The sequence below is a fragment of the Ursus arctos genome, unplaced genomic scaffold (assembly GCF_023065955.2).
Source record: "Ursus arctos isolate Adak ecotype North America unplaced genomic scaffold, UrsArc2.0 scaffold_30, whole genome shotgun sequence".
Classification (NCBI taxonomy): domain Eukaryota; kingdom Metazoa; phylum Chordata; class Mammalia; order Carnivora; family Ursidae; genus Ursus; species Ursus arctos.
The window spans coordinates 6,843,182-6,860,744 of record NW_026622986.1 but is presented as its reverse complement, the minus strand read 5'-3'; the positions used below and the strand labels follow the sequence as shown (position 1 = coordinate 6,860,744).

General features: G+C 36.5%; 1 protein-coding gene and 1 long non-coding RNA gene across 3 annotated transcripts in view; one reads left to right on the top strand and one right to left on the bottom strand.

Moving 5' to 3' along the window:
* EPC1 (enhancer of polycomb homolog 1) overlaps positions 1 to 6,289 on the bottom strand; it is a 93,508-nt gene extending 87,219 nt beyond the window's left edge. For both annotated transcript variants that reach the window (XM_026483477.4, XM_048219354.2), the window contains exon 1: positions 5,983 to 6,289. In XM_026483477.4, the coding sequence (XP_026339262.1) occupies positions 5,983 to 5,985 (3 nt within the window). In that variant the 5' untranslated portion in view covers positions 5,986 to 6,289. The remainder of the gene's footprint in view (positions 1 to 5,982) is intronic.
* Positions 6,290 to 9,908: 3,619 nt separating this feature from the next.
* On the top strand, positions 9,909 to 15,500 carry LOC125282792 (uncharacterized). The gene is made up of 3 exons (XR_007190074.2): positions 9,909 to 10,032; positions 12,050 to 12,155; positions 15,462 to 15,500. It is a non-coding gene; the product is annotated as an uncharacterized LOC125282792 (long non-coding RNA).
* Positions 15,501 to 17,563: the final 2,063 nt, after the last annotated feature.

Below are 17,563 nucleotides of genomic sequence, written 5' to 3'. Positions count from 1 at the left end.
CTTGCCAGAAATACAGTTTCTCAGGCCCCACCCCAGACCAACTGAGCTACGAACCCTAGATGTGCGGCCCAGCAATCTGTGTTTTAGCGATTCTGGTGCACAATGACGTTTGAGATACAGTGATCTAGAGTACACTGAATCCCCCAAAAACGTCCCAGAGGGGTAGACTTCCATACATCCCACACTTGGTTAAGATCAAAACATTTTGTACATAAAACTGAACTTGTACGTTGTGAAATAGACGCCAATATTCCATTTGGACCTAGTGTTATGAATCATGAATTTACCCAGTTCAACTAAGCCTCACCGAATCTCTAGTCTTTGATCTTTTTTTTCCCTATAAAAATCAAATTTCTGAAAGAATTTCATGAGATGTTCCTGAAGAGATTAGATGCAATCCAAGTGGGCCTTCAGCAAATTCAACATACAAAAATTCAGATGTATACAACCGATAAGTTAGGGGGCCAATTACTGTTTTAATGAAAATATTAGATTTATAAAATGATTCACTAGAGGATTCATTTAAACAGTGACATCGTACAGTGCGTTAAAATACGTCCATTTACAGAACATAAATTTTACGAATGTCTAATGGGATAGCATAGAGGTGCAGGTAAGTATACAGCTTCTGATTTCAAACGTCCCAGGTTCAAACTCCACCTTTTTCATTTATTGGGTAACCATTAAACCATTCTAAGCCTCAGTTTCCTTGTCTGTAAAATGGGTATAATAATTGTCTTATCTCCAAAGTTTGTGTGAGAATTTAAGGATATAATAAAGGTAGCATTTGGCTAGAAGCTGGAACATGGTAAGCTCTGATTAAATGTTTGTTTTTAGTTTAGTTTTGTTTTTAGTAGCTGCCTTCGTGCCCAGTCTGGTCTCTATGAAAACAGTATTTATGCTTTATTACTCAAGAATGTTCATACAAAGCAGTTAAAGTTCATACAAAGCAAATAGAAGCTAACCATACTGAACACTGGATACTGAGCAGGTACTCACCCTTCCAAGAGCTCTTCCCTAGCCAAATTAATCATGGGAATTTTAACCTCCTTGTCCATGACTGGTTAAGGTATGAGCATGTCCTATAAACCTAGTCAAAGAGCTATAAGAAGCAGTGTGCTGTGGGTCACTGGGAAAGAATTTCTTCCTTTATTATAGGATGCATTAAGAGAAACTCTCTTCCCTTTGGAAATTATAATATCAAGCTATGATGCCTGGAGCTGCAGCAGCCGCATTGTGACTATGAGGAAAGACATTGCTGACATTGTGGCAATGTAAAAGAATGGAACCTGCTAAGGAACTTGGTAACACTGTTGAGCTACTGAACCAAACCTATAACTGGCTTGCTTCCTGTTACTGATTTAGCTGAATTTAGCATATTTTTTATGCCACTATCAGTAAAGTTCTATGTTAGTACCAAAGCAAACTAAATGACATAATACATCTCTAGCTAGATGTATAGCCAGTATGGATTAATTGGCTCTATGACAAAATGATATAATGACTTTATTCTTGAGGTCATCTTAAACCACACATAGAGAATTCTTAATGAAGAGATCCTTCTCCAAATCATCTGCATATAACAGCTGTCTTACTTTCCTGCTCCATATCTGATGTGCTTAACTAATTAACTATTAGCTAACTGCATAATTATGTTACTCTGTAAATGAAAATATTTGTTTTTATTTAAAAAATTTGGCATATCTATCATTAAAAATATTACAGAAGATTTTAAAATAAAAACAAATATTTTAATTTTGATATAATCCTTTAACATTGTAATCATATTTTCCTGCTTCATTTCACAATTTATATTTACGTTGACAGTTTTTTCATGACAAAGTGAACACAATGTACAAAATGAGGCTCTACCACATTCAAAAGTTTTCACCAAATGGACCTTACAAGGACACACCCCAAATTCCTACTAACAGAGTGATCTTCTCCATCTCTCTTCACAAGCAAACAAGTTTGTGTTTTATTTCTCATTTTGCAATAGAACTTTGTATTAATCAACTGTCTATTTATACAGCATCTATTTGGGCTATATCTAAAATCTGAGGGCTATTTCCCCCTCAGTGTGTGAATATTTGGTGCCCAAATAATGGCCCTTCAATAGAGGGACACTTGTTAAATCATGTGATTGTATTTAAATTATTATTTATTTATTTATTTATTTATTTATTTATTTTTACTCCAGAAATCTCATTTGGTCTTTATTTCCAAATGGGAGCCCTCTCCCCCCATATCTAACACCTTAGATTAGAACTCGAACCGTCTTGGACAATAAACTCCATGAAAGCAGGGATGCTTGGCTCATCTTAATATTATACCCCAGCACCTTAGCAGAGTAGCAAATAATATGTAGGAAAATCTAAAATAAATAAATCTCCAAATAAAAATAAATGTTAAACAAATCAAGTAGAAAGTAAAACCCTTTCATCCTTTTCATAAAGAAATAATTTCTTTGCTTTATTTTCTCTTTAGAATCTCCATTTAAGAATCTTTTTAGAAATACATAAAAAAAGTTATACTGTAAATACCTATTTTGTCTATTACTTTCCCCTTCTCTTTCCTCACACAACCATGCTGAGGCCAGTAGTGAATCTGTATGGTCTTGTGGAAAGTAATGATATGTCCAAGAAACAGCAGAGGAAAATATGCACAAGAAGTGGGTGGAATTTGAAACGCACAATTTCAGATCTGTATTGAACTTGGTTTTCTGAGGACAAAATTTTTAGCTCTTTTTCTTCTTCTAAAGAAGTTCATTCCAAGGTATATTAGATTGGTCTTGGCTAATGTTTTTAGTATTTATGTTAGGTCATCTTAATATCTCTTCCCTTTGTCATCTCATCTTTCCTAATAGGTTTGGCTAACGTAAAAATTTTCTCAATTTTTAGCAATACTAATGACTACAAATTAATAAATTAGTGAATTTTATTGGTTCCTTACATTAAGTCTTAATAAAATTTTCATCTTGTTTCTGTTATTGACCAAACTCCGTAATATCAAGTTCATTTTTCTGAGGTTTATTGTTAGAATTTGATTTATAGATTCTCCATGTCTTTGGTATCATTTGTTTATTTTTTCTGCAACCTGTTTTTGGCTATTTCACTACTCATTGACCCCTCCCTTCCACCAGAGGGATGGGCAGGTTAAAAAAATATGATATGACATTTTAATGTAGTCAATTTTGCTACTTGCTACTATCTCTGATAAAATGGTGTGCAAGAAATAAAGAAATGTGTAATTATTAACTAAAATGACATTTCAGGATTTTTTAATATAATTTTTTTATTGTTCATGATCTAGCAACTGTTACTATGGAAAACTGAGTTCTCTCTAGACTACATTTAATAAATAAAGATTTTTTTCATGATAAAAAACATAGTTTATAATAATTCTAATCTAAATCACACCAAACTTGTGAACTAACGCCCACAAAAATATTATCAGTTAAAAAAAGAATTAATGTCTAAAGAATCCAGAGCTAAAATGAAGCACAAGGTGGATTTAAAAATGGAGAATAATATAAAAGAATATTGTTTTTGCCTTATAGATTTAAACCTCCTACTTACCTAGTGATGTAAGAGGCACATATAAAAGAATATCTTTAACATAAATATACACGGGTGATTTTAAAAAGTGAAGATTTAACTATAATGGTTACTTCATAATCAATGATGTAATAGTCAATGATGTAGGAGAACAAAGAGCATTGCATAGCTACATATGGACTTCATAGCATCAGTTTGTTTTTAAAAGGGGGGCTACAGTATATAAACATTTTTAGTTTTTACAAATTAAAATAAAATATATCACCAGCTGAATAACAAAATATTTTAGCAACAAACATATTGGGAAGTATATTTTATTCATTAGATCAACTTCAGAGAACTAAACTCTCCAGAATAACCAGAGGGTTAGATAGTATATTTACACCTGCTGTATTTCATTCTATAAATAATCTATAATGTCAGAACTAGTCTTGATGGGGGCATTTAAATTTTATAAAGAGATAAAATATTACAGTGGACATTTTCAAATTTTTATAGCATAGTATAAACAAAATATGGACATGATACATAATTATTTTTGAAGTTCAAGAAAAGAGTCCTATACAAATAAATTATAGGGACACAAAAACGAGAAATACTATTTCACACATTCTTTTTACTTCAGAATTATAAATGATTAGGGAAATAAGCATTTACCTATTTCAAAGTGAATAAAAACAATAACTCAAGAAATTTTCACTCTCTCAAGAAATTATTCCATCATATGGTAAGGTGGTCTAGGATAGTATTTCAGTTTTTATTTTATTTGGCAAAATAATCTGTTTTTCGGTACAATTATTGATTCCTCCCACTTCCTTTTTGAACGAAGGATATACTTACTATCTTCATAAACAACTAAAATGTTCACAGAGACGGGTATAATCTATGTCATATCGTAATATACATTTTGTTCTTGGGAGGCTTTGGGCCTAAACCCCATATTCTCTGATCAGATAACTCTCAGTAAGAACAAAGATGAAAAACATTTACTTGCATTTAGATACATGAATACCAGTATTTTTAAAGTTAGAAGCAGTTGTGTACATATTCTCAAAAAATTATCTGATTCCAAAGTATTTGCTCTTTTCAAAACAAGGAGATACATAAATTCAACTGAAGTATCATTTCAAAATAAATAATGATGTAGGCATTACTACATGTCAAACTACTAGAAAATTCCCTGGAGAAACTTAGAATAGTTATCTAAGAAATCACTAGGTTCAAAATGAAATTCAACTTTTACAATGTTGAGTGAGCTAAAACTCAAACATTTTGTTACATTGAAAAAACATTAGCAGATATGGTATTGTAGTATAAAGAAAATGCAAAATGTTACCAAGGCAAGAGAAGGTAAACCAACAGCTTATTATTGAAAAATTCTGATCTAGAGATAATCAGATCAGATAAAACACAACTGCAAACTGCATGCTTGTCCCTGATGCTCCCTGGACGGGTTGTGACGACATGTCTGCTCTCACCCACAGTTCACAGTTCACAACAAACATTTAAATAATACAACTGAATAATTCCTCTGACCAAATTGAACTTTCTTTAAGGAAATAAAGGGATAAGATAATAGATCAAATCTTGCCCCACCTCTTTTTTTTCCTCCTTTTTTCTTTTAGTGAAACTGACATAAATTGTTGAGGAGCACTACAGCGCCACCAACACAGATCAATGCAAAACAAAAAAGATCTCCCACCGTGTGCAAAAAGAAAAAAAATTAGAAAAATGCCAAAAATTACAAAATGTCTCCCAAATGCACCTTTTTGGAGAAAATCAAGCTAGATCTGCAAAGATCATCTAATGAAGAGCTTCAAAGAATTAATATCAGGGAATACAAGTTTAGATCTGATCAGCAAATAAAAGATCCACTATTTAGTAACAGCCATAACTTAATATAAACCCGGTTATGTCAATCTCCACCTTCATTATACCAAGGGCAGCTTTTCTGTAGTTTGTATCCAAGTAATCCATCAAGAAAACCACAATAGGCCTACTAAAAAAAAGAAGAAAAGAAAAGAAACAAAACTACATCCACAGTTTGCCTGCTGATAATTTAGTCCTGGACAAATTAGGTAATACATAATTTTTATAAAGAGGATATGCACATATTTGGCATTACCAACACTGCTGGCACAAAACAAGTCCATCTTGAAATAGCTGAGTTCCCCTGTAGTTCACAGTAATTAAAGTATAATTTATATCGCAAATATTTAGCTTTAATAATGAAAAAAAAACCAACTATGTTTGTTTTTTCTTTTAGTAAAAATTTACCAGACAGGATTAGGTGGAATATGCAGAGACCAAAGCTAAAGAAAAATACAAAGATTGGTTTTGTTAGAAGAAACACAATGAAAATCCTCTTTATCTGGTGGCTCCTTGGAAGATTTAATGACATAAATGTTTAAAATTACAAACTTACCATTAGTGTAGGCAAAGAAGAAGCCAGTTCTTGAAAAATAATTGTAACAATATAGGCTGGATACTTGTGTCCCTAGAAACAACAGCCTCCGGGCAACATATGGATCTTCAAACATCTTCAAAATATTTGGTAAATAAAAAGTAATACTTTCTTCCATGATGGGTGGCTGAACAGGGTGGCTTCCCCCAGGATCTGTGGGCGTTTGGAAAAAATCGGAGAAATATCCACGAAGATTAAAAGCAGAGGAGGCAGCGGCAGCCAGAAGACTCTGGGGTTAACAACTTTGCGATGGCAAGCAGGCGCGCTCTGATTGGCTGGGAGCGCAGCGTCCCTACAGTCTGCACTATCCCCCGCGCCCCCGCCCCCTGCAGCTCGGAAAAAAATGCAGTGTGTGTGCCATTTTACACTGGGCTTTTAAAAGCACAGCCACCCAACGACGAAAGTCGAAGCTCGCTATTAAGTGACACTGCAAAACAATAGCACCCACGACTGCCTGCGAGCTCGGGAAAATGCCCTCTTAACGGCTCGGGGAACACGCTCCTGTCCTGTCTGTGGGTGTTTTTACGGAATAGACCGCTTTTCTTAAGCAAATTGTTGATCACTTCGCGAACGTCGACGTGTAATGGGGATGCAAATACGGCCATTTGAGAACTACGGCCCTCAGAGCATTTCGGATTTGACATCCTTAGGTACCCAGGGAAGGCGGTCGTCCATGAACGAAATGCACGACTCCGTAGCTGAGAGAGCTTCAATTCCTTGTAAAAACAGAATTCGTTAGCCGCAATAACTGCCTAAAAGGGTGGTAGTGGTTAAATTTTAAAACAATAGGCATACTTTTTTTTTTTTCCTCCTTAAAAATTCTGTTTCGAAAACCTTTCCTGGCTGACAGAATTCGACCGCTCTGCCTTACAAACAAAATGGCTGTGGTACTGAGTTTTTTTGGATCCTCCCACTGTGCCTCCTCCTGGCCTCCAGGAAGTGGTAAAAATCCAAAATAAATACAGTACGAAAAGTACATTGTCCAGTCTGAACTCGGGTGAAACCTTTCGTAAGGGGGGGTCTCAGACATGTGCTGCTTTTATGAGGTTTTTTTTTTTTTTTTTTTTGATTGTTTTGAAAAGAACATCAATCACTAGAGATTTACTTGGCTGTAATTTGAACTTCCTGCTTTACATATTTATAAGGTCTTTCACCTATCTTGGCAGGCTTTCAAATTAAGTGGGCTGGGAAATTTGATGCTCTGTCTCTAGTTGTGAGCTGAGTCAGGTATTGGGTGTTTGCAACTGGGCTTTTAAGTAAAAACGAAGTCTGAGACTTAAAAAAAATTGCAATACTAAATAAATGTGACACGACGATTGCAAATGTAAAGTCAAAAAGTCAGCAAGTATCAAAATGTGTCAAATACTGCATCTATGTGTTAATTGAACATGTTCAGGATAAAATTCTTGGCCAGCTAAATTTCTAAGGAGCCAAGGAGAGAACAAGGTTTAAAGGAATTGGATGAAGACAGAGGTGGGGAATTGCCTACCTTCAGGATCCCTTCCCCAGCCTCCCGCCCCCAACTTGTGAGTCCGGCATCCCTAGCCCTGCCTGGGATTTAGTAGGTAACATCCTTAAGGAGCTATAGCTAGGGTGACTATACAATTTGCCATCTTAACCAGGACACATGACAGTGAAAGGGGGCATATTATTAATTCTATGACGACTGGAATAAACAGGGATTGTCCACGGTAAACCAGGAGGTAGAGCTCACCATGTCTTCAGAGAGACCTTTGATAACTTTTGCCAGACAAAGCACCTGCAGGCATGGGTTGTAGGCCGATTTAGACAGAACCTGAGCTAGACCCCTTCTCTGTCCCTGCTCTCATGTCAACTGAAGGAGATGACAAAAGACTTGGATTCAGATATATTTAATGAACAACCGTGGTAAAGAGAATATCTTAATACCCATTTTATTTTGTAATCTCATCAGTAGTGACCCGATGAGAATAAAATTCAGTGATATTTGATTATAATCAGGAAAACATCCTTAAGAAGTCATCTAATGAGGAGAGTAGACAAAAATTCTTGAGTAATTTTTAAGCAGCTTTCCTTCCAATAGAAAAAATTTGTTAGAGTCCAGTTTCACTATGTCCTTTTGTCTTTCCATCACCCTCGCCCTGTTCTTTTCTCTCCCAAACCTGTATATGCACGTACATCCATGTATGTATACATACAATTATACATATATAACTATATATGTGCATCCGTATATACCTACGTAGAAATGCATGCTGATGTATACTTTATCTATAGACTAGAATCTTCTGTGCATATTCTACAATGTGCATGTTTCTAATTATATACTTTTTTATAGGAGAATTTTCTTCAGAGTTTTTGAGCCAATATTCATGATATACAAGACTTGAACATCTTTTGTTTTGGTAAAGGTAAAATGTACAGTGAGATGTTTTGGATAAATTATTACTGAAAGACATAGGATAGATTATTCTCATGTTGTTTATTGAAATAGGTTCTTAAGAGTTTAGAATGTGCCAGGCATGATGCTTGGTGCTACATATATATTAATAAACAAGAGACAGTTTATCATCTCCTTCAAGGAGTTCACTGTCTAGTGGGGAGACAGAGAAATAAACAAGCAAATTATAAGTACTTTAAAGAAATAAACGGTGAAGTTGTAGACAGAAATAGGAAGGGAAACACATAGATAAGGTGGTAAGGAAAGTTGCTTCTAAGCAGGTGACATTGAAACTAGATTTGATGGATAAGAAGGAGCCAAACTTGAAATATATGTGAGACGTAGCAGACCAGAAGGAGGGCACAACGTGTGCTAATGTCCTGAGGCTGAATAGGGCTTGAAGTATTCCAGGAAGTAAAATGAGGCCAATGTGGGGGCAGCATATTGAGAGAAAGGGAAAATGACATCAGATGAGGTCAGAAATGAAGTGATATCCTGCAGAGGTTTGTAAACTACAGGGGAGAGTTCTGTATCTAAGCAAGTGAATCATATTCACAGAGTAGAAGGTTCGAATTTGAGATTTTAGAGGTTTAGTGATGATAAGATCCAGAGAAACTTTGGTGAAATAGAGAAACAAAACAAAACAAAACTAAACTCCATGCAAATTGTGAATTGACATAGCTGGCTCACAGTGTTTTGGTATTATATTCTAAAAAAACCCCCTACATTTCAGGGATGCCTGGGTGGCTCAGTTGGTTAAACGTCTGCCTTCGGCTCAGGTCATGATCTCGGGGTCTGGGGATTGAGTCCCACATCGGGCTCCCTGCTCAGCGGGGAGCCTGCTTCTCTCTGCCTGCTGCTCCCCCTGCTTGTGCACTTTCTTTGCCTGACAAATAAATAAATAAAATCTTTAAAAAATAAAAAAAATCTACATTTCATCTGCATCATTATAGTCATTGATTATGATTCAGTTCATAAATGAATATGAACAAAAAACAAATAGATTATACATAGTACTAGTAAAACGAAAAGAAAGAAGTCAGGCAACCATTTGCCTCATTTTCTACTTCTTTTCAAGTGTTGACTTTGGTATTTTTTTATTAAAAAATCCTTGTATTTCCTATCAGTTGAACAAAGCTCAATTAACACATTTTTTAAAAAAACAAATGAGCCAAAGCATTATTAAAGCTAGAATTTAACTAATACACTTGGAATCAAAACAGTTATCCTTTTTGAATTTACTCTTCATCAGCAAACCAAAATGCTGTGTATACACGGGCAGAAATAATGTGTTCGATTTCTTAGATTCGAAGACTTAGAAAAATTTTGAAAGCAATGATGTGTAATTCCTTGAATGAGCTTTGATAGTGATAGGAATCTCGAAACAAGTCAAATTGTGAACCAATTAGGTAATGCAGTTTTTAAGACCTTTGCTTCTCAGAACTGTGAGGTGAAGAAAGCTGTGTTTTGGAATTCAGAGTTTTAAAATATAGTCGTCCCCTTTACCCACAGTTTTGCTTTCTGCTGTTTCAGTTACACGGGGCCTACCTTCTGACAGAAACCAGACGATCCTCCTTCCCCATCATCGGAAGGTCAGTACTTGCCTGACGCTACGTCACAGTGCCTCTATCATTCACCTCACTTCATGCATAACGTAGCATTTTATCATCTCACATCATCATAACAAGAAGGGTGAGTACAGCACAATAAGATGTTTTGAGAGAGAGAGACCACATCCACATAACTTTTATTATAGTATGTTGTTATAATTTATTTATTATAGTATGTTGTTATAATTTATTATTAGTTATTGTTAATCTCTTACTGTGCCTGGTTTACAAATTAAATTTTATCAAAGGTACGTATGTATGGGGAAAAAACGTAGTATATATAGGGTTTGGTACTGTCTGAGGTTTTAGGCATCCATTAGGGGTCTAGGAACATATCCCCCACGAATGGGGGGGAGACTTCCGTAATTTTAAAGTAGGAATATGATGCCGCACCCCATAACCAAATATAATAACAAGATATATGACCAATCATACTGAATGGAGTAAATAAAGACTATACGTAGCCCCATGTCAATTCGGGTCAGCTTTTGTCACCAAACAAATAGTACAACTTGCGAAAAAGTTTTCAGCTTTCAAATTTTGGGAATTCGTAAGTGTAGATAAGAGATTGTGCATCTGTAGATGCTAGTCCCGTTCAGTTTGTTGAAAAAAATCATTTAGTTTAGGGGCGCCTGGGTGGCACAGCGGTTAAGCGTCTGCCTTCGGCTCAGGGCGTGATCCCGGCGTTCTGGGATCGAGCCCCACATCGGGCTCCTCCGCTATGAGCCTGCTTCTTCCTCTCCCACTCCCATTGCTTGTGTTCCCTCTCTCGCTGGCTGTCTCTATCTCTGTCAAATAAATAAATTTAAAAAATCTTTAAAAAAAAAAGAAAAGAAAAAAATCATTTAGTTTAAATCAAAGCTCATCATCCTCATGGTTATGAACAGAGTTACAATGTGGAAATGGCCTAACTTTCGTTCGCGGGCCCTAACGAATTAACACACACCTGCTGTCAGATTTCTTTAGTGATTTGTGTGGTCTTAAGTTCTTTTAATTTTACCCTTTAATATTTTCCCTGTATTTTCCTTCTTAAGAATAAAGTTATGCTTTTTTGGGAAACATATTTTTGAAGTAGTGCCTCATTAGACTTCTTTTCCAAATGTTTTAATATTATATCTGTAGCAGGGGTTTAGGAATGTTTATTTCGGGACGCATTACCCGTTGTGGGACGATTTCAGATTGCACTTATCCATTACAAGCAAAGTGACATTTTCAAGAAAGGTCATTCAAGGGAGCAATTGGTGACCATTGGTGTGGCTGGGACTTCTGACTAACCAATATCGAACCTCCCTTCCTTTCTTACTCAAAAAATCCAATTTTATTTTGGGCTTGCCACCCAAAACTATTTGCCACACAGTTTTCACCAGTGAGATTCAGGCAGACGTGATTTGGTGGAGCTTCTGAGAAAGCATCGACAGTGGCCTGACTCAGGAGGCAGGGCCTTTTGCTCCTCACCTTCCGCCCTTCTTCCTGCTTGGAGTGTGGTCACCACGCCTGGGTGGAGTCAGGAGCTGTGTGACAACAAGAAGATCCTTCATGGTGAAGGGTAGCGGCACAGATGGACGAAAACTAGGTCCTCCGGAATCTTCATTCCATCTGGACTTCTTTTCACATAAGGGGAAAAGAAAACCACTAATTTGTCTGAGGCACTGTTTTATGGGGTCTCTTTTTCACAGCTAATGCAATTTCTAAGACAATTAGTGTGAGTAATCTTCAAAGTATTTTCTCTGTTAAAACCAGCTATTTTTTAATTGTCCTGTATGCTAGACTGAGAAGGAGAACAAGGGGACTTTGGAATGCAAGAAATCCTTAGTCTTAATCTGGGTTGTGCTTACCAATATACAAGATATGCACATATGTATGTATGTATGTATGTATGTATGTGTGTCATATATGTATACATATTTATGTAAAAATTACTGAGCTATACATTGATTAGTACACTAACTCTGTTTTATAGTATGTATCTTATCGCTCTCTCTCTTTTTTTTCTAAATAGGCTCCACATCCAGCCTGAAGCCCAAGGCAAGGCCCGAACCCACGACCATGAGATCAAGACCCAAGCCGAGATCAGAGTCAGATGCTTAACCGACTGAGCCGCCCAGGTACCCTGTTATCTCTTAATTAAAGAAGCTATTTTAATTATTACAGAGTGATGGGATCTGATGATTTGTACGTAGACATATATAGTAAAGGAGCTGGACAGATATAATTCTTTCAAAAATATTCAATGACCTGTGTTCCAAATGCCTAAGACAGCTGCTCATTTCTCTCATTAAAGAATGGCTCTCCTATATTTATATGTTACCCTGTAATCACGTTGCTGGCAAGCATTCTAGAACTGCATGTTCCATCACTATTCACTCTCTGAGGATTCTTTTTCTTCTATTCTTGACAGCTACATGCATACCTCCTTCAGCAGCAGCCATTTTCATTTTATGAACCCTAAATCTTGGGTGATCTCAGCTGGTACTCAAGCTGCTTGTTCCTATGTGGCTTATCAAAATTCTAGACTCTCTGGTGACTGACCTATTGTGGACCTATGGACATGAAATGGTTAAACAGTAAACCTAGACCTAGCTTGGAGTTTTCTTGTACTATGCTATAGGCAGTATCGTAGTAAAAATTCAACAGAGAGGAATTTTTCATCTAGTATTCAATATGGAAGCTATTCTTTTTGTTATTAAAAAAAAAAAAACACCCCAGGACTATAGAGAACATGTGCCCCTCCATGACCCCCACCACTCCCAACTTCAGATTCGTGATGAAAAAGGTCATATACTGATGGGGACTATCCTGCTTAAAATTTAAGCCTTGTGTAGATTTGAGGTAAGAGAGAGACTGGGCTAATCAGAGCAATAGAAGCACAGTTGGTAAGGACTCTTGCTTAATGTATGAACTTTGAATAATTATAGAAAGAGAAATGAAAATTTTCTATAAGAAATCATTAAAGCGTCCATACAAGAAAGATCATTTATTGTTAATGAACATGAATTCTTATTGGAAACAATTCAGCAAATAATTTGGGCCTGGGATGACAGAGGAAGAAGGGTTTAATAGGATCAAATCATAAATAATTTCCCCAGCTGTATCTAGCTAAGAATTCTTATAACTCCTCAGTGTGGGGGATTGGGGGTTGTTTTCATGACAGAATCTATACAGGTAGTTTATTGTATTTTAGTATTTAGGTCAGTTATTCATAATGAATTGTCTGTCTTTATAGTGTACTGCATGAAAAGAACACTAGGCATTGTTATAGGTTAGATTTGGGGACTGAATAGCTCTCAACCAACAAGTGAAATAAAAATTCTGGTGCTCAGAGTAGGGGGTGCAGAGAAACAGCACCGCTTACAAAACATGCCTTTACAAGGCTTATTCCTGTCTCTCTGGGTTCACACCTTACTGTGCCACACAACGGGAAAGAGGGACCTTTCTCTGGCCAGTAAGGGTCACCAATAAGAGAGAAGCAGTTCTTGCAAAGCTGGATTGCTAGTGTGATGATTCACTCTAACTTTTGACCATTGAAAGAAGCATTATTTGATATATATGTGATATAAATATATATATTTATAACCAGCAGACTATTATCCCATGTCAAGTCTAGCTTTGAGATTTTCTTATTGATAAAAATAAGTAATAGTCTAAGTGACCTTTACTTTTATCGTACATATTATTCTCTTCTATTGTATTCATCTTTTCCCCCAGGTGATAAAGGTAGAATAAACTCAATTCCAGCCATTTGGAAAATATGGAAATGTGTAATAAAGAATATACTAACCACTTATATGTAATTCTGCTTCTCTGGATCTCTTTCCAGTGTCTTTCCTTGTACTTCTTTTTGTGTTGGCAAACTTTCAGAATAAAGGGTGCCAAGTCAGCGATCCCTCTTATATAACTGAATAAGTGTATATATAATAGCAGTCACAAAAATAACTCACACCGAACTGATTACATAATTAACACAACTGCACCTTTGACAAATGGCAGAGATTTTGCATGAGGCATTAGAAAACTGTCCCCCCTTCCATAGTTCTAAATTACTTGTAAAATCACAGAGAGCACAAATAAAAACTGCTTTACATGTAAAAATCAGATTGCTTGCTTTCTAATCATTTACCAGGATCATTTGAGTTGAATGAATTGGGTTACATAGTAGTGAAGACTGAATACTGAACAGAGGAGTAACTTCGGAGCATGAAACACTCAGAAAACAGGGGAAGACAGCCAATGGGCAAAAAAGAAGATAAAGGATTCCTAGGGGATGAGGGAGAAGAGGATCAGAAGAGGAAGTGGAGCCTAAAATAATGTGAGATGGTGCCATAGATAAGGTGTCTAGGTCATTTATAGTAAAATCCAGAACATTTTCAAGAGTGCAAATGGCACTATTAATAATTGTATTGGTACAACAGGCTGAATTATACAGGGGAAAATCAGGAAATACGGTCATTTTAGATCAACTTTTTATAAATAAGCCTACAGCCCTGATGGCAGCCAACTCCTTACTACTTTTGTTATGTATATAAGTTCTTGATATTACCTTCCTTAATTTTTGACTCACCATCATTTACCTCTTATCAGTTTTCACTAGCAAAAGAAAATGCCAGGTGGGTGTTATTTATCCTTACTGAGGGTTCTTTAAAGAGATTGCTTACCCAGGAGTTAGTGTAAAATGTTGATGAGGCCAAGATCAGATTTCTGTCATCATGAGATTGAGTTAGTCACTCTATTTTAGGGCCCAGACTTCATTCTCAGAACTGCTAGGAAAGATCTGTGCTATTGGCTCTTTATTTTATGGTAATTTTAAGCCAGAAGCTGGCATGCTGGACCCTTGTCTTTGCTTCTCTGCAGAGGTTGTTGCACTGTATTTGCTATCCTCATAGATGTCTTAATATGTAATTTTCAGTAACAGAGATCTTAAACTGTTTGCATCTTCAAATCAGTATGCTGTGTCCATTGTACATATTTGGAAACCAATACAACAGACCTGAGTTTGCAAACCATAATTTGAGGAGGACTTGCACTAGGCAACAAGACTCCATTCCTACCTAGAATCTTCTGGACCTGCTTTCACCCTGGGGCTGAACTGTTCCTTGAGAACCGCAACCCTTTCAGCTCGGAACTCAAGCTGAGCATGATGCAGGGACTTTGCTCTTGCCCAAAGAACCCCAGGAGAGCCCTTTGTCAGTCTGAGGCCCCTTAGGGTCAGCATGGGGCACGTGGTACCATCAGAACAGATTTATTGTAGCCAAATCTCTCCCTAAGGTCTCTCTCTTTTCCCCTGGCCTACATCAAAATAGGACTCAGACTAGCTGAACTCTCCACCTGAAGATGCCCCAAAGTACATGATAGAAAGAGGTGGAAACTTGGAGGAGTATACGCATTGCTTAGAGATTTTCTTCTCTTATTGGCAGGAGGCGGTGCTCTGGTGCTGGTTCTCTGGCAATGGACTGGGGTAGGTTTGCACACCCTAGTACAAAGAGATCATCTGCTCAACTGGTTTTTATTTTATTTTATTTTTTTAAAAGATTTTATTTATTATTTGATGGAGAGAGAGACAGCCAGCGAGAGAGGGAACACAGGCAGGGGGAGTGGGAGAGGGAGAAGCAGCCTCCCAGCGGAGGAGCCTGATGTGGGGCTCGATCCCAGGGCTCCAAGATCACACCCTGAGCTGAAGGCAGACGCTTAACGACTGAGCCACCCAGGCGCCCCTCAACCAGTTTTTAAAGAATGCTCTCTGGTGGGATTTCTCCAACAAGAGACTCTAGTGTCTGTGAGCTCTCTGTGACAGTTTAAAAATTTTTAATTTTCATTTAAGCAATAATTTAAAAGTAATAAGTATACTGTGGCTCCTCTGAATGACCTCCCTCCAGCCAAGTACTACTGTGCAATTTTAGTCTGTTTTTACAATTGAATTAGCGTCAAGCAATTCTAGTTTAATCAGGGAATTAATGAGGAAAGAACCAAAGCAGGCTTACTATGTCAATGATGTGTTTATACCAAGTGAAGGCATAAGAGCACTACAAGCTGTACGAACAAATGGTTTATCGGTAATTTGTACGAAACACAGCGATGAGGTAATGTTGTCTCGCAGCACCTGGTTTTAACCCAACTGTCATACTATCAAATTCATGCTACAAGTGGTGATGAGAAAAGCAATATCTTCTGTCACATAAAATTAAGGCTTGTAATTTAAAACGTACTGGTTTTATTGCTTGTTTATATTCGATTTATAGTATTTTTTATAGTTACGTAAGCCCCCTCAGTATAAGGCGATTATATCTAGTTGTATCTGTGCACAAGGGTGGTTAAAAGCATGGACTCAGGGGCCAAATTTCCAATCTTAGCACCGTCACCTGCTAGCAGAGTAATCTTGGGAAGGTCACTTAACCTCTTTGTGCCCCAATCTCTTCATCTGAATAGGAAAATAAAATAGTACCTACTATTACTGTGAGGAGTAATGGGATACATGTAAATTTTTAGAATAGTGCTAGGGAAGCTAGATACTCCTATAGCAAAAATAATTTAGCTCAGTAACTTAAGTGAAGACCCCAAAGTGTGAGAAACCTGCTCTATTAGATAAATTAAAGTATAAAGAATAATAAGTGACATTTAGATAGCACATTAAGTTTATAAAGTACTTTTTCATATGCATTATTCCACTTGGTATTCAACATCTAACCTGAAAGCTAGATAATGTTTTTATCATTTTAAGGATGAGGAGATTAAAGCTTTGAAAATATGATGGCCATGAGCACTTGATATTTTTCTCCCTTATGGCGAATGAAGGGATATTTTGTAATCAAACATTTTCCCATTTTCTTTTGGGTTGCTAGGAAGCCCAGAGCTAACTTTGTACTTTAGTAGACATTGGTACTTGTGAAAGACTTATTGGTCTGAACGTCTATGTTATACTTTCTCTTCTCATCTTGGTTTTCTATTCTAATTTATATTTTCCCTGATTCTGAAATTTTATGTGTACATTTTATTACTTGGAATTTTTATAATCAGCCTCATATACATTTTGGAGAATTTTGAGCCATACATAAATAAACTGACCTATGATGGGATTCAGATCTTGACCTGAGTTCTTTTGGCTTCCTGGGGATGTCACATTTATTGAGCATTAGTGTGACCTGGTGCTTTATATTCATTATCTTGTGTAGTCCACACAATAATTAGTGTGAGACGTGTTAGTTATTGCTGTCTTTATTTTCAGATGAAGACTCTGAAGCTTATAAAAGTTTTAAGACTTTCCCAAGGTTAATAAATATTGTTCTAATTTTTGGTAAAAATTGTTCTTAAACAAAAACATGAGCTTCCTCTTCTAAATTCTGCCCTGTTGCTAAGAATTTAGGGTCAGATCTTTGTATCAATCTCCCTACCCCTTCTTCTCTCTGTCCCTCACCTATGGTTTTGACAAGAACAAAATTACCATTGCAACTACCTGTCACTTAAATAAGATATTTATCATTATTTTTAGCTAAAAAGAATACTTCCTATAACAGAAATACCA